Source organism: Scyliorhinus torazame, chromosome 1, assembly GCF_047496885.1.
Source record: "Scyliorhinus torazame isolate Kashiwa2021f chromosome 1, sScyTor2.1, whole genome shotgun sequence".
In the NCBI taxonomy this organism is placed as follows: Eukaryota; Metazoa; Chordata; class Chondrichthyes; order Carcharhiniformes; family Scyliorhinidae; genus Scyliorhinus; species Scyliorhinus torazame.
The window spans coordinates 177,924,479-177,952,251 of record NC_092707.1 but is presented as its reverse complement, the minus strand read 5'-3'; the positions used below and the strand labels follow the sequence as shown (position 1 = coordinate 177,952,251).

Below are 27,773 nucleotides of genomic sequence, written 5' to 3'. Positions count from 1 at the left end.
AGTGCATTCTATATGGCAACGCCTCTACCAGTCAACTTGCCAACCAATCAGTACTCTGCAGTATAAAGTTGTTTTCCCTGACATTGGTATTCCTGTGATTGTCCTGAGCACAAGATGAAAAGCTTTGACAAATAATGTCTCTTTTTCAGCAATACTCAAAGTTCAGTACCACCAAACAATTATTTGTAAAACACCACATATTATGAATGATGATCTTACTTCAGAACCATGATGAATTGGGGGTGAATCACAATGCACATTGAATTTAGGCTGGATTCAGCTATGTTCATTCAGTAAACATGGATTAGTCAGCTGATATTTGATCCTGTGCCGTCAATTTCATTGGCGTGTGAGGGGGTTTGAACAAATCTGTGGACAAAATGATGGCTCCATTGGTTAAAGCCCACAAAAGAAGTTACAAAGCAAAACAGTATAAAAGCATGGAATGAGACATCGACAAAATAGTAATGACAGTTGGCATGCACAATATTGAGAAAGCAGTCTCTACCTGCATTGTTTTGATATCAAAAAAACACCGAGCTGAACATATCCTATGAAGATTTAGCTCGGTGAATTCTGAAAAGTTGTCAGCAACTCCCAAAGAAGTTGCCCTCATTGAAGGAAGATGAGCCTTTCAAATGGTATTACAGGAGTTGACTGACAGACACTGCAGTCTATAAATCATAGAATCAACTATTTCTCGTTGTTAGAAGCTTCCTATGCTCATAGTATTAAACAGAATGTTAACTATTGTGTATATTCTGCCCTCTGCTGGTGCTGCAAGCCCCAAGCATTTCCCAGGAACAAAGATTAAACTTATTCCATTTTAGTGCATACACTAAAAACAATCTATAAAAGTTATTGCATTTTTTTTATGCCAGTACATTGTAATATTCAATCCCAATACAAAAGCTGTTTTTAAGGATTTATTTGGTCAATTAACAAATGGAAAATGTGCTTTGAATTTGTACAAAAACATTTTTGCTCTCAACTCACCCCCTACAAACTTTGGGATGGCAAAAAGCAGTGTTTCTCGGAGAATTAAAATAAGACACTTACAGATTGAGGAAGAGTCACATTTCCAGATACTTCATTCACCTTTATATGCTTCTATCTTCTAGGTGAGGTAATGCATTTTGGAAGGTCTAATGCAGGTAGGGAGTATTGACAGTCAGAGATCTAGGTGTACAGGTCATTAAAAACGGGCCACACAGGTGGAGAAGGTAGTCAAGAAGGCATACGGCATGCTTGCCTTCATTGGCCGGGGCATTGAGTATAAAAACTGGCAAGTCATGTTGCAGCTGTATAGAACCTTAGTTAGGCCACACTTGGGAGTATAGTGTTCAATTCTGGTTGCCACACAACCAGAAGGATGTGGAGGCTTTAGAGAGGGTGCAGAAGAGATTTACCAGGATGTTGCCTGGTATGGAGGGCATCAGCTATGAGGAGAGGTTGAAGAAACTCGGTTTATTCTCACTGGAACGATGGAGGTTGAGGAGCGACCTGATCGAGGTCTACAAAATTATATGGGGCATAGACCGGGTGGATAGTCATAGACGATTTCCCAGGGTAGAGGGGTCAAATACTAGGGGGCATAGGTTTAAGGTGCGAGGGGCAAGGTTTAGAGGAGATGTACGAGGCAAGGTTTTTACGCAGAGGGTAGTGGGTGCCTGGAACACGCTGCCAGAGGTGGTGGAAGCAGGGACGATAGTAGCGTCTAAGGGGCATTTGACAAATACATGAATAGGATGGGAACAGAGGGATACGGACCCCGGAAGTGTAGAAGATTTTAGTTTAGATGGGCAGCATGGTCGGCGCCCAAGGGCCTGTTCCTGTGCTGTACTTTTCTTTGTTCTTTGTATCACTTCAAGAAAGATTATCACTATTGGCTTTACTCATTAAGGAAAACACCAGTAGAAAATTTGAAAGGTTTTACCTTTATGAACATAGAAAGCTATAAACAGATTCATCAACTCCCACATGAATCTCCTGTGAGGTTGATGTAGGTCTAGCCCAATGTACATTGAAACAATTAAGAGATTCCACTCCAATCTGCATTGGTGAGAATGGGACTTAGAGGAGGGGCCACAGAGGGATAAGGAAGGGGGAAAGATAGTCGAGAATAAGAGTTGGGAAATTGGGGATGGATGCAGGAGAAAAGAGAAGGAAATATAGTGGAATGAGATGTTGGAACTGACTGTGGATAAAGTGAAAAAATTGATGTTATGCAAACGAGAAATGGAATATATGGAGACTGAGAATTTTCATTGTTAAAGTAAATGTGCACCCTAGTTTTACATGGCAAGTTCCAACCACCACCATTCATATCAGGCTTGAAGAGAAACATGCTGCAGAACTGCTCCTTCAGTTCCTCTCTGAGTCACAAGCTACCGTGAGTTTGATGCTCCTATTTCAACTGAATTTATCGCAGAAGCCTAGACTCATCCAAAATTAGGCCTCAGACCTTATTTGAACAAAACAGTCAAGTCACTGGCACATTGCCACACCACCAGACATGTCATCCAGCACTAGGGGATCAAATTTGAGCCTTCCCGCATTGCTGGGCAATGAGGGGAAGCAAATAGGGACATTGTCCCCCTACCACTTCAGTCACCTGCAATGGTGCTTTTTATTAAATACACATTCCCACTTGTTACCTACGGTGGTCCTTTTTTAAACTCACATTTTTCAAAGGGCAGCACGGTAGCATTGTGGATAGCACAATTGCTTCACAGCTCCAGGGTCCCAGGTTCGATTCCGGCTTGGGTCACTGTCTGTGCGGAGTCTGCACATCCTCCCTGTGTGTGCGTGGGTTTCCTCCCGGTGCTCCGGTTTCCTCCCACAGTCCAAAGATGTGCAGGTTAGGTGGATTGGCCATGATAAATTGCCATTAGTGTCCAAAATTGCCCTTAGTGTTGGGTGGGGTTACTGGGTTATGGGGATAGGGTGGAGGTGTTGACCTTGGGTAGGGTGCTCTTTCCAAGAGCCGGTGCAGACTCGATGGGCCGAATGGCCTCCTTCTGCACTGTACATTCTATGATAATTGTTTTAAAAGCCCTGAAACAGGAAACAGGACCCCACTGCTACATACTGAAGTTAATTCAAACTTCAGACAGCTGCCTGGGAAATCTAAATGCAGCAAGGAGCACAGCACAAATTAGATTCAGGACCTCACCCAGAAATTGGTAATGTGAAAAAAATGGGTGAAACATTAATTTCTACCCAAGTAAGTCCAGAAACCTTTTGCTGAATATGGCCCACATTAAGTGCGAGGATGTTAAATCAGGCCCATGTAAATGGAGTTCAACACCCCATTGTATAAGTACTTCATGCAAACATCTAAAGACCAAAGCCAAATGTCCAAATTTTCACCCATATTACTTCCATCATTTGCTACACCAGCATATAGAGACTGGATAAAATAAAAATTGTCTCAACTAGTTTCAAATTCAAAAGTACACAAGAGTTCAAAGCACCAAAGGTAAAGTGTGTTACTTCCTGGTCTGAAATGTTGGTGGCTCGCATCATGTTCTTGAGAGTTTAGAATAGATCTTGCATTTCTTTCCTTCTCGATCCAGTATTTCTGCGTTCTGAAAGACCGCCTTTTGAATTGTACATGTTATTGTTGCAAAAAATGAATTGAGCAAGAATGAAAGAATAATTCCACACACCAATGCTTTTGAGTGTCGTGAATAATTTGCATTACATGCACTCTGATGTTTAGCGGTCTAATGGTTATTTGTTCTGATAATCACACTAATACATGCATCTATAATACCAAGTATGCCATTTCCAGTATACATAAAATCCCAAATCCAGAGAACCACCGAAATATATTTAAAAAAACATTAGTCCCCAACAAAAATATAATTTGATATTTTGCCACCCAGACAATAGAGCTGAAGCCAATTTTCAACGGTGATTTTTAAAAAAAAATGGTAAGTACCCTCTGGTATAAGATGGCTACCAGTGAATGAAGCAATCTAATTGAGACTTCAATTGGGGAACAAAGAATCAATGCTGCTCTCATCATACAAGATATGAATAGGATTACTGTCTTGCAATTTCAATTCACCAATAACTATAGTTTGCTATCCTCAACTATCTGGTATATTAACAAAATGCAGCATGGCTTTAAAGAAAACAACACCTGATTTTAGATCAGCAACAGACTGCCGAGATTTGCGGGGGGGGGGGGGGGGGGGGGGGCGTGGAGAGAGAAAGAGAAAGGGGAAAAGGGGAAGAAACATTGCAACACTGCAGATGAAAAATTACAGGTTTATTCCAGCACACATTCTGACATCAGAATGTGCATTTTTGTTTTGTAGACAATACAAGGATTCAGTAGGCTGCTTATATATAGTCTCATTACACAATAATGAATCTTGAAAAAGATAACAGCCATAACAGCAACTTTGCAATAACAATCAGCTTGCTGAAAGGGCTAAATGAGTGCATTTCAAAGAAGCTGATAGTACCAAGCTGACTCCGTTCTGGTGTCGGAAGCCAATGCATAAGCAGTTCTTATAAAGTCTTCCCATCTCCAGATCCCTATGTACCTCTGTACATCCCTATGCACCACTGTACATTAGGGAAGGCATGTGTAAAGCACCAAAGCCTCTGCAAACACCAGAAATTAGACATTAGGTGTGTCACAGCAACTCCGGATTGCCACGCCCTCCAATCATTTCTCCATCCTCTGCAGGAAAATTACCTTACACATCACATTTAACCAACAATGCATCAAAAAGTTGCAAGGCAAATCAAAAACAGCTTTAGCTCAGCTCACAGATTATTCCATGCTAAGAGTCAGTCAACATTTATATTAGATGGATAGGACTATAGCCTCATTTCAAGGTGTATATCAACTGCTAGCCATAACAACAATGATATTTCGCCCCATCTGCTTTAGAACTTGGGTCATTTTATCAAAATGAAACTTTTGTTGAGTATGGGAGCAGTGTCAAGTCTGATTACCAAAAGCCTGCTATGATCTACTTCTGAAATATTTAACAACAATCTGCTATGTTTCTTTTTGCTTCATCTATTGATAATTGTAGAATATTTTAAATATAATCTTCCAGATAAGCAGTCACCCAAATAGGGGCAAGTCAAGCAAGTTCAAGTTTTGTCATACATCTCCCAAAGTTCTGTGGACTTCCTAGTCAATATTTATTTTATTGAAGTAATGGTTAGCAGATTTGATCATGTAAATATAATTTAGTTTCACATTCACCAAATCAAAACACACAGATCTAACGTTCACAAAAGTTAGTACACCATCCTCTGAACAGTGCTGTTTTTCCATTGACCAGTAGGAATTTTGAATGAAACAAATCATTGGGATGCGCTGGCTTCAGCTAAATGAAACAAACTTCATTCTATAGATCCTTAAATGTTCTTCATTTGAAATTATAGAATAGTTTTCAGCAGATTCAGAATTCCACGAAAAGGACAAAACATCTGAAGCCAGTTACAGATTTATTGATAACCCAAGTTTAAAACAGGTCTGTGAAAGAAAGAAGCTATAAATATAAAGGCATCAAGTTATCAGATCAGGAATATGGAGGGTTTAAATGAATACTGAAGCAAGTCAACAACATACACTCAAAATCACCGGCACACTCAAAATCACCTGCAGAGTGTGCTGGTATCAGTTCTAATCAAACTGAATGCATATACAAGTAAAATATACAGTGGCTTTTAAAGATGTACTGATAAAGGGAGTGTCAAACACAGTACAAGTAGTAGTAACAATAGGGAGTTTTTGTGCATTAGGATATGCAATATTGTTGTATAAGGCTCTGCCATATAGTATAATCATTTAAACACATGCTGATATTACTACTACCCTCAATGACATATCTCCCTCTTTCACCTGTATTACTTGATTGGCCAGTTGACTTTCATGTGACTGTGCAATTGCCTTTTATGAAAAGCAAAAACTCAATTCACTTAGTATCATTAATTGATGATGGAAGCCAAGTGGTTATTTATGGTCATTATTGGTAGTATTCTGAATAAACTATTATTCAGTTGAGATCAATGGCTTCGCATTCAATTCACTTCATTACTGGCTTGTATTTGAATGTTCTGCACAACTTGTAAACAGAACTAGATCAAAGTTAAATAAGCTTTTGACAACAGTTTCCTGCAGGAATCTGCAATGCAACTGCAGGATGCTGAAAATTACCACACCAAACCACACAGCTGGTTCTGGGCCTCCATTTCCCTTCACTCCATCCTCCATTCATTTTAATCCAAGCTTTTTATATTTTCATTTGTGCATTTTTTGGCATTAGTCTTTTGCAGTGAAGGAATATTTCAATGTTCTGTCTCCACTGAAATTGAAAGGGGACCAAACTGCAATTTGCAATGTACTAAAGGAATGATATTAGTACCAGCACTAGTGCACACATTCTGGACCATCCTAAGCAGTAAGTAATGCTACATAACTGTCAGGACAAAGTTATTCATACAGACAGTATCCCCATTTGAGGCCCTGCATAAATACTTCACAAAACAATAATTGGTCTTTTGACAAAACAGGTGACCGTAGTTATTTTAACATTGGCAGTAGCAGCATACACTACTACAATTATCTTAACTTTCACCAAGGGTCCACAAACCAAAGCCTTTAGATAGGAACAATTCAAAAAGAAAACTTGTGGTGTGGGGTGGGAGGCAAGGGGTCGGTCATGGGCAGACAACACTTGGAACAATAAATCAATTGTTGGCATATTTAGGCCATGAAAAGGATGTTATCTTATTCTATTTGTACATCAGTACAAATCAGATTAAAAGGCTGAACCAATGGAAATATTATTCTGGCATGATTGTGGGTTTGGTACTTTGCAAAGCCACCACTGTACTGACAGCGCTAGACCTCCCAGTGTACAGATACAGCTTACAGAATCGCTTAGCGTTAATCCACAAAAGTTCAGTACACAAGTTCTTCTCATCAAGAGAAAGGGCACCACTCTAATCTTTAATGCAAGTCCTGTTGTGCTCTGCTTGCGCTTTGTTTTGTCAACTGCTGTGTCATCAGACTTAGATCACAGGAAGGTTGGCACAGTCATCCTATGGCTGGGCTACACAGCAGCTCTGGGTGTGCCATTGTGAGTCACTGTCTTCATGTTTTGCATATTCACTTGGTGGCTGCTTGGTCTGTGAGCACTCACTCCAACCTCAAATACCTCATGGATGGCCTTACGAAAACAATGGAAATTGTAGTCTATCAAACCTGTAACAGAAAGCAGGGACACTGAGAAACATGTTTTCAGTTTTTCACTTTTATTCATTTTTCATCGCAGCCACACAACTTCCTGATGGAGGTAGGAAAGACCTTTGCCAAAATATATAGGCAGCATAGAAATCCCAATTGAAAAAGGGCTGTAAATTAAACTCGGCTTCACAAAAGAAAGAGCTATAAAAGTTGAGTCGTATCCTTCAAGATAGCAGAGCCCTTAAGAAACTGTGAAATGGTAAATGTGAAGAGCACTTCAATGTTCTTTGCTATTGAAATTGTGAAATATTACAACTACATACTTCAAATCCCATAAAATATACTCAATGGGATTATTTAAAATGTCATGCATGGTCTATATCCAAGCCAGGAAACCCTTGCATCCGACCAAAGCAAGAGCGCCTGATAGTACTCCGTACTGCAATCGCTTTTCCAAATAATTTGTGTGGTATGGCCATGCTCACCTTTCTGGAATGGGTAAAAGATGGGTTGGTCTTTCAGCACATTTCCTAACATGACAGAATAGTCTCATTAACATGGCGTAGGCCTCAATGTATATACTTTTTTTTTTTAGAAAGGAAAAAGGTAAATTATTGGATTGAAAAGGGAAAATACCGAAGATAAGCCGCATTAAAACAGTCAAAATATTGGACAACTAAATTAAAAATGCTCTTATCAGCACCACTGCAATGGATAAACAAAGCCAAAATCAAAGAGGAAAATAATTGCTACAAGTCCTGTAGCAAAGAAAACTTAGCATATTTATTAAACAGCAATTCTGACCCTAGTTTAACATTACCTTTTCTCTCAAAGCTTTCCTCTCTTAGAATGCATACAAGAGCAAGAAACCTAGTCACTTCCTTTAGATACAGGACTGTTGTGTTATTGAGTTTGATAATTGCCATAGACTCTTTATCATATGCACTCCCAGTGCCATCTTCTTTAAGTCTGCAGAGATAAATTATTATATGTATTACTTTCATAGGTCAATTCTTCCTGCTTTTCTCTAGAATGTAATTTAGCACCAATGACCGTTATAAAAAGAGGAAGGGGAGTCACAGAAAAACTGAAGTAAATTTTTGCCATATTACTGCTGTGTGTAATTTCAGTCACTAGATGGCGAATACACAGAGTGCTAGAAAATTCCTGTTTAAAATATTGCTTACATTTTTCAAACTAGGATATAGTACACGCTACACCATGAATTAGAAAACTGCCATCACAATATTTGCCGTAGCCTGCAGAAATGCTGAACAAATGCTTTGCCAGTTTTTTTTTTTTAAAACAGAAGCAGAGGAACCTCTTGATAGGTTCTGGACAAACTTGGATTCTCTTTAGGGCAGAGACTGTTAAGCAGAGGTGTCTGAATCTAGAAGGCTTTTGAAACAGTAAACGAGAAGCAGTTTCCATTGCAAATGCATCAGTAATTAATGGAAAAAGATTCAAGACAATTGATAAAAGAAACAGAAACGACACAAAGAAGCAATCTTTATGGAGCAAATTGCTATGATCTAGAGTGCGCTGCCTGAAGAATGGTCAAGTAAATTCAAAAAATTTCAAAGGGAATTTGGAGAAGTGCTTGAAAATATACCATTTTCTGGGTAATAGGAAAAGTGGGGAGGACTGGGACTGATTTGATATCTCGTTTAAAGAGCCAGCACAATGTGGCAGAACGGCCCCCTTGTGTATATGATTCTAGGATATTAGCCTCCGCTCTCCAGGTGTGTTGCTCTGCACCACTACACTCAGTGGAAACTTCGTTACCCAGAAATGAGCTGCGACACACACACGGAGTTGGAAAGTGGAAAACTGATGAGTTTATTGTTGAATCTGAAATGCATCTTCAGTTATCAACAGAGACAGCACAGCAGGATTCTTTAATCACCTGAACCACTTAGAATGTACAGCTCTGAGAAGCGCTTTCTGCACCATTAGGGCAGGAAACGAGAAAGTGGTAGAATGGTCAGTAACCAGAGGATACATATTTAAAGGTAATGAGCACAAGAGCCAGTGGGAAGATGAGAAGATTTTGTTTTACAGAGTGAGCCGTTATGTCTGAAACGGTGGTGAAAGCAGATTTAATAACTTTCAAAATTAAATTAGATAAATACTTCAAGGGGGAAAAATATGCAGGGCTAGAGGAAAGGACAGGGGAACAGGATTAATTGGATGGGTTTTTCAGAGAGCCGACATAGGCATGATGGCTGGATGGCTTCCTTCTTTGCTGTACCATTCTATTATTGGGATTATAGGAAAACATGTCTTCCAAACAAGGATTGCCAGGAGGACCAACTTACTCATTTTCATCCACTGCTTGTGCATACTAGCAATGTGATGGGAAAAAAACTACTGAATTCCATCTTTTACTCCTCAATCTGTAAATATTTCTGGTGACATTGAAAACAGGCAAACTAATCAGGATCAGAGTAACGCTTAGAGGTCTATTAAAAATTGTATATATTTATTAATACATCGAGTTACTTACCCATAAATGCAAGAGACATCAATCACCACATCTATCATATCACAGCACAGTTCATATGACTGCATGTCTACAGGAGAACTGTCCGTGGCAATATAGATTTTACTGACTACATCAAAAAGAAAGGCTTTTTCAATCCCAGAATTCTGCAGGTAAAAAAGGAGCAGTTTAAGCATCTGGGTTATCATGCTTTGATTAAATAAAATCATTGATTGAAGGGTGATTTGCACCAACACAAAACCTTGATTCTTTCTTTTTGAACTGTTAAAGCAGACAGTAGTACAAGTACACCAGAAACTGCTTTGGTTATGATGCAAACAAAGGCAATTGGGATATTGTCTGCTCTGTATTTTGGTTGTTAAGTTCCCCCTGCAGTCATTATTTGGATGCCATATGATCTACTCTGAAAGTCCAACTCATTTAATTCAAATAATCTAATAATTCAATTCCTACAGTACTAAATTCCCATTTTGCGGCGTTATTGATACTGCTCAGTTCAAATTGTTGGAAAAATATTTATGGCATAAAGGTGACAATTACTAGATGACAAATTATAATTTTAAGCATATTCTAAAGAGCACCACGTGCTGAGAATTGAAAGAAATTCTCGGCTAGATATGGAAAATGTTTCATAGGATTTGGAAAAGGTGCACAGATTTGCATTTTTAAAAATAACTAATGACCTAAATTAAACCCAGTTTTCCCACAAATTTACAATCGAAATCTCAATTGATGCAATTTTGTGAGATGGGCGAGGAAGGAATGAAGGAAGAGGACAATAGGAAGTAGAAAAATTTATACTCAAGTGATCAATCACATTTACAAATATTTAAGGTGATCAATTGCGGTTTGAATTTTCCAATAAATATTTTTGTTTCCTAGGTAAGCAGCTGACACATTTCAGGTCTCGCAATGTGACGGTCAAGCTTTAGGTCCCATGCAATTCACCTTAAATCATCGGGCCAGGTTCCATCTGGTTTAGGGGCTGGTTTAGCACAGTGGGCTAAACAGCTGGCTTGTAATGCAGAACAACGCCAGCAGCGCGGGTTCAATTCCTGTACCGGCCTCCCCGAACAGGCGCCGGAATGTGGCGACTAGGTGCTTTTCACAGTAACTTCATTGAAGCCTACTTGTGACAATAAGCAAGTATTATTATTATCTTAGAAAACCTCAATCCCACAAACACTAAGGAAATGAGCAAGAAATTTTAAAACAAAAACATAAATAATTGGATGAGCTCAATGAATTGTCGACTCAGACTGCCATTTTTAATTTACATTTCAGTAGAAGGGATCAAGTTGCAGAATTTCCCTCCTGCTGCAGTTCTGCTCGAGTTCTGAATGAACAGCAGTCCAGAACCTGAAAAAGAACTGCAGCAGATTACATTATGAGCTTTGGTGGCTTCACTCTGCACACCTAGCTTGAATTGTTGTGAAGCAGGTTCGGCACTCCACCAAAAAAGGTATACCCATCGGTATTATACCTATCGGTATTATACCTATTGGTATAATTGATCAACTTCAGTGAGAAAACAGAATTTAGACTATTGACTGATCAGAGAATGAAATGCCCAGTCAGATTTTTTAATTAGATAAAAAGTACAGGTTGAGCATCCCTTATTCAAAATGCTTGGGGCCGAAAGGATCTCAGAGCACTGCAGTTAGCAGAATTGCTTCACAGCTCCAGGGTCCCAGGTTCGATTCCCGGCTTGGGTCACTGTCTGTGCGGAGTCTGCACGTTCTCCCTGTGTGCGCGTGGGTTTCCTCCGGGTGCTCCGGTTTCCTCCCACCGTCCAAAGATGTGCAGATTAGGTGGATTGGCCATGCTAAATTGCCCTCAAGTGTCCAAAATTGCCCTTCATGTTGGGTGGGGTTACTGGGTTATGGGGACAGGGTGGAGGTAGGGCTTGGGTAGGGTGCTCTTTCAAAGAGCCGGTGCAGACTAGATGGGCCGAATGGCCTCCTTCTGCACTGTAAATTCTATGAATTCCAGAATTGTGGAATACCTGTAATATTATATAATGCAGGAGTTCATCCAACAGGGATGTGACTCAAGTCTAAACAGCAAATTCATTTATATTTCATTTACAGCATATAGATACATATAGCCTGTAGGTAGTTTAATGCAATATTTTTTATTAAATAACAAGATGTACATTGAACCAACCGAGCTTCAATTAATTTAGGTGGGGATTGAATTCAGATTTCATGCAAAAGGATGAGAATGTGCTGTGCTGGCTGGCTTGAAATGTTTCTACTAGCATGATCTGCATAGTTAACAATGTTTTTTGTCGAAGCAGTCTCTTTGATTTTATAAACTGATATGATTTCTTGTTCCGTTATGAATGCACACTGTTCTAGTCCTTAATAAGTCAGTCACACATTTTCACCATGACATCTATGTCATCTTCGTCTTCACTATTATCATGATTATCTTGATTGAGAACCATTTCAGCTATTTCACCATCAGGCATTAAATGATCAACTGAAGCCTCATTCTCACTGTTGAGAACTTCTTCGATGTCCATTTCCTTCAGCTTATTGATGGCATCTGAGGATTTTCCTTTTGCATTTGTACGGTTATCATATTTTCCTCACTTCACACAGAATCCATGAAACTCTCACTTTGTTCATAATCATCATTGAACATAGTTGTAGGCCACATGTTGTGCCAGGCATGCATAAGGGAGTCTTTATCGACGGTGTTCCATGCATCAGCAACAGCATAGATGGCATCCTTTATGTTAAACTCCTTTTCGAAAACCTTTCTCTGTTCTCTGCTGCCAACATGCTGTTTAAGAAAAAGTCTTTATCTCTACTCTTCATTGTTTGAAGGATATCTTGGTCACATGACTAAATTCATGAAGTCACATTTGGGGAATGTAGCATGAACATTATTCTTGACGAGAAGTTCAGCTGGAGGATGTGTAGAACAATAGTCAAGGAATAACAATCTTGTAGTCGACATCCAGTCCAGCTTCCCTGCAGTGCGCATGAGCTGCTGGTACAAAATGTTTTGTGAAACCAATCAGAAAATATGTTCCTGGTGATCCATGCCCTCTTGCTTACGTAATAATGGACTGCTAAACTATTCACTCATTTAAAACAGCGAGGGCGCATGCTCTTGCCTATCACAGCAAGTTTACACTTGTGCGTGCCTGCTGCATCAGCACATCCCAGCAGTGTCATTGGATTGGATTTGTTTATTTTGTCACGTGTACCGAGGTACAGTGAAAAGTATTTTTCTGCGAGCAGCTCAAACAGATCATTTAGTACATGAAAAGAAAGTAAAATGAAAAGAAAATACATAATAGGGCAAGACAAGGTACACAATATGAATACACAGGCACCGGCATCATGTGAAGCATACAGGAGCGTAGTATTAATCAGGTCGGTCCATAAGAGGGTCATTTAGGAGTCTGGCGGGGAAAAAGCTGTTTTTGAATCTGTTTGTGCGTGTCCCCAGACTTTTGTATCTCCTGCCCAATGGAAGAAGTTGGACGAGTGAGTAAGCTGGGTGGGGGAGTCTTTGATTATGCTGCCCGCTTTCCCAAGGCAGCGGGAGGTGTAGATAGAGTAAATGGATGGGAGGCAGATTCGTGAGATGGACTGGGCTGTGTTTCCGACTAAGTGTCTTGCGGTCTTTCTGCCTTTGGCATTCATAACACCTGTAGGGGCCTTCTGCTGCAATCAGCGTCTTCCAGGGACAATAATGCCAGTGTGGAATCCATGATATACTGTTTCTTAGCAAGGGACAGAAATTGGAATGGAATCCATAGTAAACTGGTTCTTCAGTGAATGACATGAGTCTGTGGAGACAGAATGATGGAAGTAGCCATAACAAGGATGCGCTTTTCTATGAACTACCATAACCTCCAAGAGCAGGACGGGAGATAAGTATGCAAAATAAGGATTAAAGGTGCTAGTTTTTCTATTGGTCCATTTGCCCTGTTTTCTATTGGCTAGAATTACTGTCCTTTCATTGGTCGAAAATGAAAGTTTAACGGTGGTATTATTGGTGTGTGCGACATGCAAATGTAGGATTAGAATGCATCTGTAAATGCTAATGGTTAATCAAAGTATAAATCTTTCTGCTTCACTAGATTAATTTAGAGCAATGCAGTGAACCCCACTGGTTTGCTCTCCGTGTGCATATGTCAATAAAGACTGATCAAAGAGTGCCCCTATGTCTGCCTTGAAATACTTCGACACCAGAACAACGATGTATCATCAGCATTGTAGATTTGATCTGGCGTTGATTTCCATCATAATGATCTTGACAAACTAAATTAAATTCTTTGCTGCCTCGTGATCAGCAGAAGCTTTAGTATCACAAATCTAAAAAATTTAACGCTGTGTCGTTTCTTAAATTTCTGCAACCAGCCTGAATATCCTTCAATTTAAGGTTCGTCATGATAGATCTTCGCTTGTTTCATGATCAGCATACCGTTAGGTGGCACATGTCCACTCCGATGCCGACGAATCCACTCTTTCACGATCAAGATCTTCATTATGCAATGTTTTTCTATTTTTCATTAGCTCCTGCTCATCACTTTCAGCAGAACTAAGTTTGTCTTTCTGTTTCTTCAGATCATAGATGGTCGCCATTCCAACACCATACACCTCTGGAAGACGCCTCACACTCACCAGTCAAGTTTTTGCAATAACTTGACTTTCTGTGTTATAGATAAGCACAAATGTTTCCTGTTTTTCTTTTCAATGTTACCCATAGGGGTATTTGCAGGCCGTTGCACATTTTCAACATTATATTCACACCACAAAGCACAGAAGAAACACGATAATCACTGAGTAAAGCACTATTAATAATTAGTGTCAGAAGGAGACTTACATTAACACTGCAATGAAGTTACTGTGAAAATCCCCTAGTCGCCACATTCCGGCGCCTGTTCAGGTACACAGGAGAATTCAGAATGTCCAATTCACCTAACATGCACGTCTTTCAGGACTTGTGGGAGGAAACCAGAGCACCCAGAGGAAACCCACACAGACAAAGGGAGAACATGCAGACTCCGCACAGACAGTGACCCAAGCTAACCGTCTGGCTATGCTGACTGCTGAGAACAAACTGCCGTTTTGCTGGCAAAACAGCCCCACCTAGCACTTACAACCATGTGTTGCACGTTGGGACCTGCTCAGCCGGGAACCTTCTCAGAGCCTTGTGGAATTTTTCACTCGTGGCGTCACATCGGCATTTGGAAAAAAGTGCGGATTTCAGAGCTTTTTGAATTTTGAATAAGGGATGCTCAACCTGTAATTATCTTTCATTCCCCAATCTGTATTGGAGCAGCTTTAATCCAGGTACTCACCGATATAAATATGTTAAGTAGATTTTCCAGTGTTGGTAGCTGTGGGATAAGCTTCTGTACTACTTTACTAAATGCTTCAAATATTGAATGATCATAGATGCTGGTTAAGTAAAAGCTGGAAGGGAAGGCAAGATAATCAGTAATATTGAAAACATATAACTCTAAAAAGACAAAATTATTCAACCTGTCCACAAACGCATCAACAAAATGCAATGCAAACTGTCAATTTTTCACATAAATTAAGCCTTGGTTTTAACCCAACCTATATTTGCTCATATTGTCTTTCATTTAAAAAAAACAGCTAGAGAAACTCTAGAAATTGAGGCTGCATAATTATTACATGATGAAATTCTTTGTAGTCTGTACAAATTGCTTCACAAAGCAGCAGCAGCGTACACCATCTACAAGATGCACCACAGGAACTTACCAAGACTCTTTAGGCAGCATGTTCCAAACCCACGACCACTATCATCTAGAAGAACAAGGGCAGCAGACACATGGGAAAATCATCACTTGGAAGTTCCCTTCCAAACCACTCACCATCCTGACTTGGAAATATATAGTTGTTCCTTCACTGTCACTAGGTCAAAATCCTGGAATTCCCTCCCTAACAGCACCGAGGGTGCACCTACACCACATGGACTGCAGTGATTCAAGAAGGCAGCTTATCACCACCTTCTCAAGGGCAACTAGGAATGGGAAATAAATGCTGGCCTAGTCAGTGATGCCTACATCCTTGAAAGAATAAAAAAAAAGATTATTGTTCAGTTAGCAGTAGCTGGTCCATCGAGGAAAAAGTGCCTCTCCTTTTTGATCAACCTCCCGGAAGCTTTGCAATTCCAAGCCAGTTCTGAATACAATGGTTTACAATTCAAAATGAACTACAGGACTGTAATGTAACAAAGTAAATGTTCTGTGGGTGCAGTGTGTTCAGGCTCATGATTCGCAGGTTTCTACTCTATACTCTTCACTTGATAAATTAATAACGTTGCTTTAGTCATGGAGAGAGGTTGTGAAAATGACATGAAGATTCCAACAAGGGAGCTTTGAAAAGAATAAGGAGCACCAGGTACCCTAGACAAATGCATTCATGACAAATTTCAAGGAGCAGATCTTCGTGCATCATTTTATCCAGAGAAAGGCAGTATATCCTTATACTGCCACAATTAGCTCCATAAACAAATGCACTGGTTAAAGGCACAGGTAGTCACCAGGAACTCAACTTTACCCATTTAGCAAGGTCATTTCTTAGTTCACAGACATAAAAATAGATTAAATTAGAGCAAACTAAGGCTTTATAAAAAATAAAGAACAGAAATTGAGGATGAGAGCGCTGCAAGAACAAACATTTAATGTTTGAAACATAAAATTCTGACAGGCTGGATGTAGGGATATTGTTTTCCCTGGCTGGGGGATCTAGAACAAGGGGTCACAGTCTCAGGATACAGGGTAGGCCATTTAGGAGTAAGAAGAGGAGAAATGTCTTCAGTCAGAGGGAGATGAAACTGATGGAAATCTCTACCACAGAAAGCTATGGACGGCAAGTCACTGAATATATTTATGAGGGAAATTAGATAGATTTCTAGACTCTAGTTGTCAAGGAGTATGGGGAGAGTGCAGGAGTATGCTTTGAGATAGACGATTAGCCATAATCCTATTGAATGGCGGAGCAGGCTCGAAAGGTTGAATGGCTTACTCCTGCACCTATTTTCTATGTTTCGATGTTGAATTAAAATTATGTTTTTAGTTTTGCAGTTTCTATTGTGTCGCAAACCTGTTTTTTAAAAGCTGTATTAAAGTATTATGAGCATTTGCTGAATTGTCATAAGCTGAAAATGAATTAACTAGTTGTTCTGGAGAGAAGGGCCTTTCCCTCCATGTGCTGGCAGCATAAAACATTAAAATGGGAAACGTAGAAGAACCTGTTCAAAAGACCTTGGCTGCAATTGTCCTAAAGCAGTCAGTCATTGATGCTATTTAGGAAAAATAATACCTGCACAAAGATAAAACTATGCCTAGTGTTTGCAAATTACTTCCAAGATTGGTTAATGCTCTTTTAAACAAAACGATAGAGGAAGTATTATGAAACAGGGTGTTCCGTTTACAAATGAAAACGGTTCATTATTCTTGTCATGAGCAATAACTGACATGGAGATGTCAAATTAAGAAACTGTTCAGATTCACAGCATTTGCAACAATTGAAAATTGCTGGAAATACAATCCAAGTCAGCCCACATCTGACCTTTTTCTGCACAGTTCAGTTTTGTTTGTTGCGCCATAATTTTCTGGGAGAGCCAGCTGCTGGCAGCATAGCAAGAGCAACAGGGCATCTGGGATGTCCGCCTGAGGTCATTCATGCAGGCCCCACCTTCTCAACCTTGGTCTTCACAAGAGATGTGGCAGCCCTCCGGTTAAATCACCACCAGTCAGCTCTCAAAGGGAAAGCAGCCTTTGGTCCTCTGGGAATGTGGCAACATTTACATTATTTACATGCTTACCAATGGAAGTTAAGAAGCGAGACAAACAGTCTGTCAGAGGGAAAGAGCACGATGAAAAAAACATTTAAGAGAAGGAAAGGAAAAAATGCTCAACGAGGTTACGAGCAAATTGTACACTTGAAAATAGTGTTTATTGATAACATGTAAAACTATGTAGGTGGTGTACAGGATATAGTCCAAACTGTGACATACACTTGCTTCTATGTAGGTCTCTGACCAGTCCACAACTGACACTAGTCTTCAGGTCATGTGTTTCTTTCGATTAGACTGTGGGCGGTACTGTTTCCCAGTGCCACATTAATCCTCGCTGTGCCAGAACACCCTCATATTACATCTTCCCAAAGTCTTTCCCCAATTATAATCATGTTACCCATGCTCTCCCCTCAAGTCTCTGAATTTGTAAATTCAGACGTTATGGATGCTTGACAATCCTTCCAGATCTCGTTCTGGTCACATTTAGAGGAGTGGTAGGCTCTGTCACTTTGGGCAAATTTTGTTGATTCATTGTTTGAATTGTCGTTTGTGTTTTTGATACTTGTTTGTCTTCTTCCAAGTCGCTCAAGTGCATAGTAGGAGGTTCAAAGCACTTGCTCCTGGTGCATAGCCCAGCACCAGGTCTGGCCTTTTCTGGGGTGTTGCAGTGGCCTGTATCAGGTTGGATAGAACTTTTGCCAACTGGTTCACCTTGCCCAGGAAGCTCTAGATGTCTGGAACAGATGGGCTAGGAGCTCACCAATGGCTTTTTGTTTTCTTCTGGGCTTGCCGTGATACCTTTCCTGCTGACGATTTATCCTAAGCAGCACTGAACAGAGATCTTGGGATACTTGCATTTCTCATTTAGTGTTAACCCTGCTTCCTGTAAGCGTGCTAGGATACCAGTGAGCTTCCTGTCATGATCCTCCAGTTGTGCTGTGGACGAAAACATCACCTGTATGGCAGATGACACCCTCCAGGCCTTCAAAAATCGCTGACATCGGGCCTTGAAAAATCTCAGGAGCCGAGTGGCAAGCGCTTGAAACAGAACCTGCCAAAGGGGCAATAAACGTGGTCAGCAATTGGGATTTCTCATCCAGTGGAAGTTGCCAGCCACCACTGTTAGCATTGAGCTTTGAAAACACTGCTTTTGGAGCTTGGTCAGGATGTTGCCACTGAAAACATTGGGCAGACTTCTCCTCCCACTGCCTTGAATTGTGTCAGGTCGACAGATATGGGCTGGAATTCTCCAATCCCGCTCCAAGTTCTGACGTCGGTGTGAAAAGCGGCACGAGCCACTCCGGCGTCAACGGGCCTCAAGTGGCAGGTATTCACCCCTTCCTAGGGGGCTAATACAGCGCCGGAGCGGTGCCCGCAGCTCCGGCGCCCGAAAGCCGGCGTGCCACGGCCGGCGCGAGTCCACGCATGCGCGTGGGTTCCTGTCTCCGCACCGGTCCCTGGGCAATATGGCGGAGCCCTACAGGAGCCCGGCGTGGAGAAACATAGGCCCCCCCCCACAGAACTAGCCCGCCCACTGATCGGTAGGCCCCGATCGCGGGTCAGGCCACCTTGGAGGTCCCTGCCCCCCACCAGGACGGCCAACGCAACCAGAACTCTGTGGCCCCGCCAGGTGGGACCATATGTAACCCACGCCGGCGGGACTCTGCCGAACGCGGTGGGCACTCGGCCCATCGAATCGCCGAGGGGGGCGCTTTTAACTGCCCCCGACAGGCGTGGCGGCGATCCTGCGGGCGCCCAAGAATTGGCGGCGGAGAATCGGCGGGCTGGCGTCGGGGCGCGATTCTCGTGCCCCCCCCCCCCCCCCCCAGCGATTCTCCAACCCGGCGCGGGGTCGGAGAATCCCGGCCATGGTTTTTAAAAAATAAATTTAGAGTACCTAATTATTTTTTTCCCAAGGGGCAATTTAGCATGGCCAATCCACCTAACCTGCACATCTTTGTGTTGTGGGGGTGAAAGACACGAGGAGAATGTGCAAACTCCACATGGACAGTGACCCACTGCCGGGATTCGAACCCGGGTCCTCAGTGCCTGGAGGCTGCAGTGCTAACCACTGTGCCATGTGCCACCCTGACAGATATGGTTGGAACCGGTTTGGCTTTGGAGCTTGGATCATGCCGGAACTACATTCAGTCAGCCGAGTGAGAAGATGAGCCCGTTTTTGTAAGTCACATCCAGTTGTTGCTGCACTTGCTTCATGAGCCGGTGCGGTATTATCTGTGGTGTAGACAGGCACATGGGCTTGGTATCCTCCATCAATGTGATCCGCAGTCGGCCAAAGCCAAAGTTTGGGAAACTCTTTTTTTAAAATTTGGAACTAGACCCTTGCTGGTTGATCTCAATCTTCTGAAGGATGTTGCGGTTATCACAGTAGCAAATATAACCCCTTGAGGGAAGCAGAAAACAGGGAGGCAGAAAACAGGGAGGCAGAAAACAGGGAACCATCAGCCATTTAGCATGATGTATGTTGAGGGAAGGTTGTTAGAATCAATCATTAAGGAGGTTATAGCTGGACACTTGCAAAAACCCAAGATAATCAGGGAGAGTCAGCATGTGCAAGGGAAATCAAGTTCAACTAATTTATTGGAATGTTTTGGAGCAGTAATATCTCCTGTGGATAAAGGATAGATGTACTGTGCTTCAAATTTCCAGAAGGCATTAGGTGTCACATCAGAGGTTATTGCAGAAACTAAAAGTTCATGGTGTTCCTACATTTCTATGGTGTAGGGGGCAACATATTAGCCTGGCTAGAAGATTGACCGGCTTGCAGAAAACAATACATGTATAAATGGTCTTTGTCTGATTGGCACAAAGTGACAAGTGAAATCCCGCAGGAGTCTGTGCTGGAGCTTCAACATTTTACAATTTATATCAATGGCTTAGATTGGGGGGTGGGGAGGCACGGAAGCCAAATTAGCCGACAATGTAAAAATAGGTAGGAAATTAAAGAATAAGCAAAATACTGGGAAGCTACAATCTGAAACAAGAACAGAAAATGATGAAAAACTCAGGTCTGGCAGCATCTGTAGGGAGAGAAAACAGAGTTAATTGACTCTTCATCAGAACTAAAGAGAGAGAAAATGTGTTGGATACTAAATTGCAGCTGGGAGAGATTGCAACAAGTTGTAGCAATCTTAAGAACAAGAGACAGATGACCTGGTTGGGGGTGGGGGTAGGGCTTTTTGCATTGTGAAAATAAATGTACCGGATATTAAAATTGTTGAACTCAATGTTGTGGACTGAGAATGTTAGGATATTAGAAGTAAAGAAGTTATGCTTCAGTTGTAGAGGGCATTGGTGAGACTGAATATCCAATACTATGTGCTGTTTTGGCCTCCTTATTTAAAGAAGGGTGTAAAGAAGGGGCACTGGAGGCGATTCAGAGGAGGTTTTCTAGATTGAAACCTGGAATGAGCAAATATTTGGCTTAAGAAAGGTTGGACAGGCTGGGATTGTTTTCACTGGAATTTAGAAGAGTGGTTAGCGCTGCTGTCTCATGGTGCCGAGGACCCAGGTTCGATCCCGGCCCCGGGTCACTGTTAGTGTGGAGTGTGCACAGTCTCCCCATGTCTGCGTGGGTCTCACCCCCACAACCCAAAAAGACATGCAGGGTGAATTGGCCATGCTAAGTTGCCCCTTAATTGGAAAAAAGATAATTAGCTTGCGCTAAGTGGCCTACTTCAACTCCTATGTCCCATGTTCATAGACCTTTCTGCTCAAAAGGGAAAATTCTTGATTGAGGACTACAAATAATGTACACTGTACCTTTAACTGGGAGCTTGATGCTGCGTGCTCTGTACAGCTGTGTTGTGGGTGGCATCAGATGTTATGTCAACAGTCATAGTTCCTTGTCTGGGAGGACTGTAATACTTGCCCTCATGCCGAATTTGAATTTGGCGAGTTGACCATTTATGGAGATGTCCACATTTCCAAAATGGACAATTCAGCTCCCTTGACCTCACCCAAAAAGCACAGTAGGGTCTCGTCCTGGTGTGGTACACCAATTTCAAGTATCATATTGGGATCCTCTGTCCATTTGAGTGTCTTAGCTTTGCATAGCTTTCCGAAGTTCCCCAGGCAGTTGCAATTGAACCATTGCGCTGAGATTTCTGGACAGTTCTCTCACTAGTGAAGTTTTTGGCTTAGCAGCACTGCAAAGTTCCCACCCTCTTGCGGTCAGTTGGATATCCCTTTCTTTGACCTGGATTGTCTCCTGCCTCTGCTGCTTTTTCTGCTGGACAGTTGGGGTTGTGGCTTGCTTTTGCCACGTAAAATGGATTGGTACTATTAGTGGATTTCAAATTGCCTGACTATACGAATAGCATTTTCGAGAATCAAATCTTCCTTCGTCTGTAGTATGTCTGAAAGCGCATCCTCAGCCACTCCAACAAAATTTCTATTCCATAAAAGTTCTGACTTAAGGTTACTGTAGTCACATCCTTCAGAAGATCTGTATAATTTGCTAAGAGTCAACGATTCAGGGCCTTTCCTGAAGTATCAGAGGATTTGGGGGCATTTTAATTGATTCTAACTTTGGCTGAGATTTTTAAACCTTCCGCATCTTTATTTTCTTTCGAGTTCAGCTGCCACATGGCATTGCATAATCCCCCAATTTTGGCTATGGTGATTTTGGAAATGGACTTTTCGGAATTTCTTTTTCAAGTTTGAACCGAAATGTTTGCTCATTCCAGCTAGGTCCTTTGACTCTGTGGCCTCTCACAATGGATGTCCATGAAGGAGACGGTGGCACACTGGTATTGTCACTGGACTGGTAATCCATAGACCCAGGATGATGATCTGGGGACCTGGGTTCGAATCCCACCACGACAGGTGATGCAATATCTTGAATTAAAAGTCGAATGATGACGGCGAAAGCATTGCTGATTGTCGTAAAAAAAACCTCACCTGGTTCACTGGTAGCACAGTGGTTAGCACTGTTGCTTCACAGCGCCAGGGACCTGGGTTCGATCTCCAGCTTGGGTCACCGCCTGTGCGGAGTCTGCACGTTCTCCCAGTGTCTGCGTAGGTTTCCTCTGGGTGCTCCGGTTTCCTCCCACAAGTCCTGAAAGACGTGCTCGTTAGCCACAAGTCCCGAAAGACGTGCTTGTTCGGTGAATTGGACATTCTGAATTCTCCGTCAGTGTACCCGAACAGGCGCCATAGTGTGGCAACTAGGTGATTTTCACAGTAACTTCATTGTAGTGTTAATGTAAGCCTACTTGTGACATTAATAAAGATTCTTAATGTCCCTTTAGGGAAAGTAATCTGCCATCCTTTCCTGGTCTGGCCTACATGGGACTCCAGGCCGACAGCAATGTGGTTGACTCTTAAATGCTCTCTGAAATGGCCTAGCAAGCCACTCAGTGTATTCAGCCACTGCAAAAACACAAAAAGGAATGAAACCAGACAGACCACCTGGCATCGAATCAGGCCGGAAATGACAACGGCAAACCCAGCTCTGTTGTCCTCCTTCTAACATCTGAGGGCTGGTGTCACAGTTGGGAGCGCTGTCCCACAGACTAGTTGAGCAACAGCCCGACAGTCATACTCAGACAATATCCCAGACGCTATCACTATTCCTGGGTATGTCCTGTCTCACCGGCAAGACAGACCCAGCAGTGGTGGCGGCACGATGGTATACAATCAGGAGGGAGTTACCATGGGTGTCCTCAACATCGACTCTGGACCCCACAAAATCTCATGGCTTCAGGTTAAACACGGGCAAGGAAACCTCCTGCTGATTACCGGCCACCATCAGCGAATGAATCAGTATTCCTCCATGTTGAACACCACCTGGAAGTACTGAGGATGGCAAGGGCACAGAATATGCTCTGGGTGGGGGACTTCAATGTCCATCACCAAGAATGGCTCAGCAGTACCACCACAGACTCAGCTGGCCGGTCCTAAAGGACATAGCTGCTGGGAAGGGACTGCAGCAGGTGGTGAGGGAACCAAGAGGGAAAAACATACTCAATCTCATCCTCACCAATCTCTCTGCTGCAGGTGCATCTATCCATGACCTATTGGTATAAGTGACCACCGCCCAGTCTTTTTGGAGACAAAGTCTCTTCTTCATATTGAGGATACCCTCCGACGCGTTTGTGGCACTACCACCGTGCTAAAGCAGCAGAATTGTATTCAACCACAATCTGCATTCTACCATTACCACCAAGCCAGCAATCAACCCTGGTTCAATGGAGTGCAGGAGAGCAACACCAGGCATACCGAAAAATGAGGTGTCAACCTGGTAAAGCTACAACACAGGACTACTTTTGTGCCAAACAGCAAAAGCAGTAACAGCCAGAGCTAAACGATTCCACAACAATCGCATCAGATCTAAGCTCTGCAGTCCTGCTACATCCAGCCATGAATGGTGGAGGACAATTGAGCAACTCACTGGAGGAGGATGCTCCACGAATATTCCCATCCCCAATGATGGAGGAGCCAGCCCATATGTGCAAAAGACATTCGCAACAATCTCCAGCCGAGTAGATGACCCATCTCGGTCTCCTCCGGAGGTTCCCAGCATCACAGAAGTTAATCTTCAGCCAATATGATTCACTCCACATGATGTCAAGAAAAGGTTGACGGCATTGGATCCTGCAAAGTCTATGGGCCCTGACAATATTCTGGCAATAGTACTGAAGACTTGTGCTCCAGAACTTTCCGATTCCCTATCCAAATTGTTCCATCACAGCTACAACACTGGCACCTACCCAGCAATGCGGAAACTTGCCCAGGTGTGTCCTGTACACAAGAAACAAGACAAATGCAACCCAGCCAATTACCGCCCGATCGGTCTACTCTCCATCATCAACAAAGTGATGGAGGGAGTCATCAACAGTGCTATCAAGCGGCACTTACTCAGCAATAACCTGCTCATGAATGCTCAGTTATCTTCCTCAGATAATGAAGCAGTCCATGTTCAAATGCAGCAAGATCTGGACAATATCCAGGCTTGGGTTAACAAGTGGCAAGTTACATTCGTGCCACATAAGTGCCAAACAATGACCACCTCCTACAAGAGAGAATCTAACCATTGCCCCTTGACATTACCATCGTTGAGTCCCCCACAATCAACATCCTGGGGGCTACCATTGATCAGAAACTGAACTGGACTTGGCATGTTAATACTGTGGCCACCAGGGCAGGTCAAAAACTAGAAATCCTACACGAGTAACTCACCTCCTGATGCCGCCGCCCCCCCCCCCCCCCCCCCAAAAAAGAAAAAGTCTTTCCACCATCTACAGGGAACAGGTCTAGGGCAGCATGGTGGCACAGTGGTTAGCACTGCTGCCTCACGGCGCTGAGGACCCGGGTTCGATCCTGGTCCCAAGTCACTGTCCATGTGGACTTTGCACATTCTCCCCATGTCTGCGTGGTTCTCACCCCCACAACCCAAAAGATGTGGTTAGGTGGATTGGCCACGGATAACGTCAGGAGTGTAATGGAATAATCTCAATTTGCCTGGATGGGGGCAGCTCCAACAACACGCAAGAAACTCAACATCACCCTGGTCAAAGCAACCTGCTGGACTGCTCCTCCTGCCACAAACATTCAAACCCCCCCCCCCACCACCGATGAACAGTGGCAGCCATGTGTACCATCTACAAGATGCACACCATCTACAAGGTTCACTGCAATAACTCACCAAGGTTCCTTGGGCAGCACGTTCCAAACCCATGACCACTACCATCTAGAAGGACAAGAGTAGCAGATACCTGGGAATCCCACCACCTGGGAGATTCCCCACCAAGTCACTCACCACCCTGGCTTGGAAATATATCGCCGCTCCTTTACTGTCACTGGGGCAAAATCCTGGAACTCCCTAACAGCTCAGTGAGTGTTCCTGCACCCTGCACCTCAAGTACTGCAGTGGTTCAAGAAGGCAACCCACCACCACCTTCTGAAGGGCAACTAGAGATGGGCAATAAATGCTGGCCTAACCAGCGACGCCCAATTCTGCGACGCAGCTTTTTTAAAGATGATTTCGTGTCTTCACTTCAGGTGCTTTTAAGCTGTCCCTTTAACTTTTCAGCATTTGAATTTCTGCTCCAGCTTCTTTGAGATTCTAGGTTTCTACATAAGCTGCTGTCAAGTTATACATTATATATTCAGTCATTCTTGTATAGTTGAACATTTAAGTGCTTATTGATAAAAACATAACTATGTACATTATAAATGACACAGCTCAAGCTCAAGCTAACTCCATGCTTGCTTCTATACAGGTCTCTGTCTAGTCCACAATGTCTCAGGTCATGTGTCTCTTTAGACCACACTGTGGGTGGCATTATTCCTCAGTCATACATTAATTCTTGCTGAGCCTGATATCCTAATGCTACACTAAAAATTTACCACCTGTCAGAATGGAACTCTGCTTTACATTGTTCAATATCTGGGCCAGAGAAGTTGATTGTTAACACATTAACAATTATTACCTTGATAAAAAGGTACTAACATTTAACCACTATAACTTAAATTAACTGCAAATTCAATAAGGTAAAGATCATGTTTGACTGAAGCAAATTTCGAACAGCAAGATCTGGGAAGTTGCAACTCGTGACATATTTCTTCATCCTCAAACTTGTTGGATAATTTGCACAATGATAGCAGAATGGCTTAACACAACATTATTTCTACAGCAAAATTTTAAATGCCATTGGATTTAGGACAGCCAAGAGCTGGAAGCAGCGATTCTGAAATAAATATCAAGAATATGATAATTGCTCCAATGAATTTCATTCCTAGGGGCGGCACGGTGGTTAGCGCTGCTTCCTCACGGTGTCAAGGTCCCGGGTTCGATCCCGGCTCCGGGCCACCGTCCGTGTGGAATTTGCACATTCTCCCAGTGTCTGCATGGGTCTCAACCCCACAACCCAAAGGTGTGCACAGCAGGTAGATTGGCCACGCTAAATTGCCCCTTAATTGGAAAGAAAATTGGGTACTCAATTTATTTAAAAAAATTATTTTCTTTCCTATCAATAGTTAATTGCAATATAAATGCAGAATTTTTTAAGGGGAAAGATATCTTTCATATCAATAAGCGTGACAGCAATGCAGCAGTTACACTGTCATCCACATCACTTACCTCAGGTGGAGTTTCTCTAAACCAGCATCAGCAAGGTCATCATTGGCTCGTTGGTGAATGTCTCTTTGGGTTTCTATCTTGTGATCATCTGACAAACCATCTACTTTGTGGATGAATACTTCAAAATTGATTTCAGGATTGACTTTGTATGCTCTGGATACTGTCAGGTGAAGTCTTGCTAGGGCTTCCATATAATCATCCTGCCAAGGACACAACATCAGAACATTCACCAGTAAGCTGACATTAGCAAGGAAGACAACAGAAACCATATATACACACCATTAACAAGAGAACATTTTTCCAATCAATAAAAAGCAAACAAAAGACAGTTGTTTGCTTTCATGAAACAGCAATCACGATGGTTATTTTACAACATTTGATTTTTCTGTCAACTAACCAAGTAACAGTTCCAATCACTGACGTGGCTATTAATGGCACATACTTTTGTTTCATTTCTTATTTGGGAGCAAGGTCTAGGGTGAGGTAGAGGAAGAGAGGAAAAGCAGTTTAGATTCCAGTAGATTTGATTATTAACTATTTCATACACTGTTCAGATGTATATCGTTTTGTAAAATATTTTTGCCCAGAGACCAAAATGGTAATTCTGGCAGTAATAGCAATCCAGATTTATTGTTGCAGCAAGAGATAGCAGTCTGGGCCCTGGCATTGCAAGAAAATATCTGGGTTTAAATTAATTTTGTGACAGGAACTGCAGTCCCTTCTGCTTTTGTCAATCTGATAACAAGGTTTAGATGTTTTTAGTCTCTTCAGGTTGTACCCTTAACTAAATTTGAAAATCACAAAGTTAGAGGCAGAATCAAACCATTTGCCCCATCAAAACTGCACATGAGCTTCCATCTATTTTTAGTATACAACACACAAACCTATGAAATAAAACAGAGGGCATTTATTTTGTATATTTCTCCTCTTGCCTGCTCCGCCCCAAGGCAGTTACTTTTCATTTCCACATTTAGAAAAGCACTCAGCCAAACAACCATTTAAAAAAAAAAAACTCGAATAGCACTGAGCTAGCCAATTTAAAAAAAATTATTCATTCAAGAAATGTGGGCTTCAGACCAGCATTTATTTCCCATTACTAATTGCCCTCAAGGTGGTGGTTGTGAGCGGCTTTCTTGAACCAC

The 27,773-nt window shown here is 42.2% G+C and overlaps 1 protein-coding gene across 1 annotated transcript in view; it reads right to left on the bottom strand.

Moving 5' to 3' along the window:
- Positions 1-4,264: 4,264 nt before the first annotated feature.
- The window catches only part of rragca (Ras-related GTP binding Ca), a 72,608-nt gene continuing 49,099 nt past the window's right edge, over positions 4,265-27,773 (bottom strand). Inside the window, exons 2-6 of the mRNA XM_072501275.1 lie at positions 26,632-26,831; positions 15,055-15,169; positions 9,732-9,874; positions 8,046-8,194; positions 4,265-7,243 (exon numbers count right to left, since the gene is read on the bottom strand). Coding sequence (XP_072357376.1) covers positions 7,092-7,243; positions 8,046-8,194; positions 9,732-9,874; positions 15,055-15,169; positions 26,632-26,831 — 759 coding nt within the window. The 3' untranslated portion in view covers positions 4,265-7,091. The remainder of the gene's footprint in view (positions 7,244-8,045; positions 8,195-9,731; positions 9,875-15,054; positions 15,170-26,631; positions 26,832-27,773) is intronic.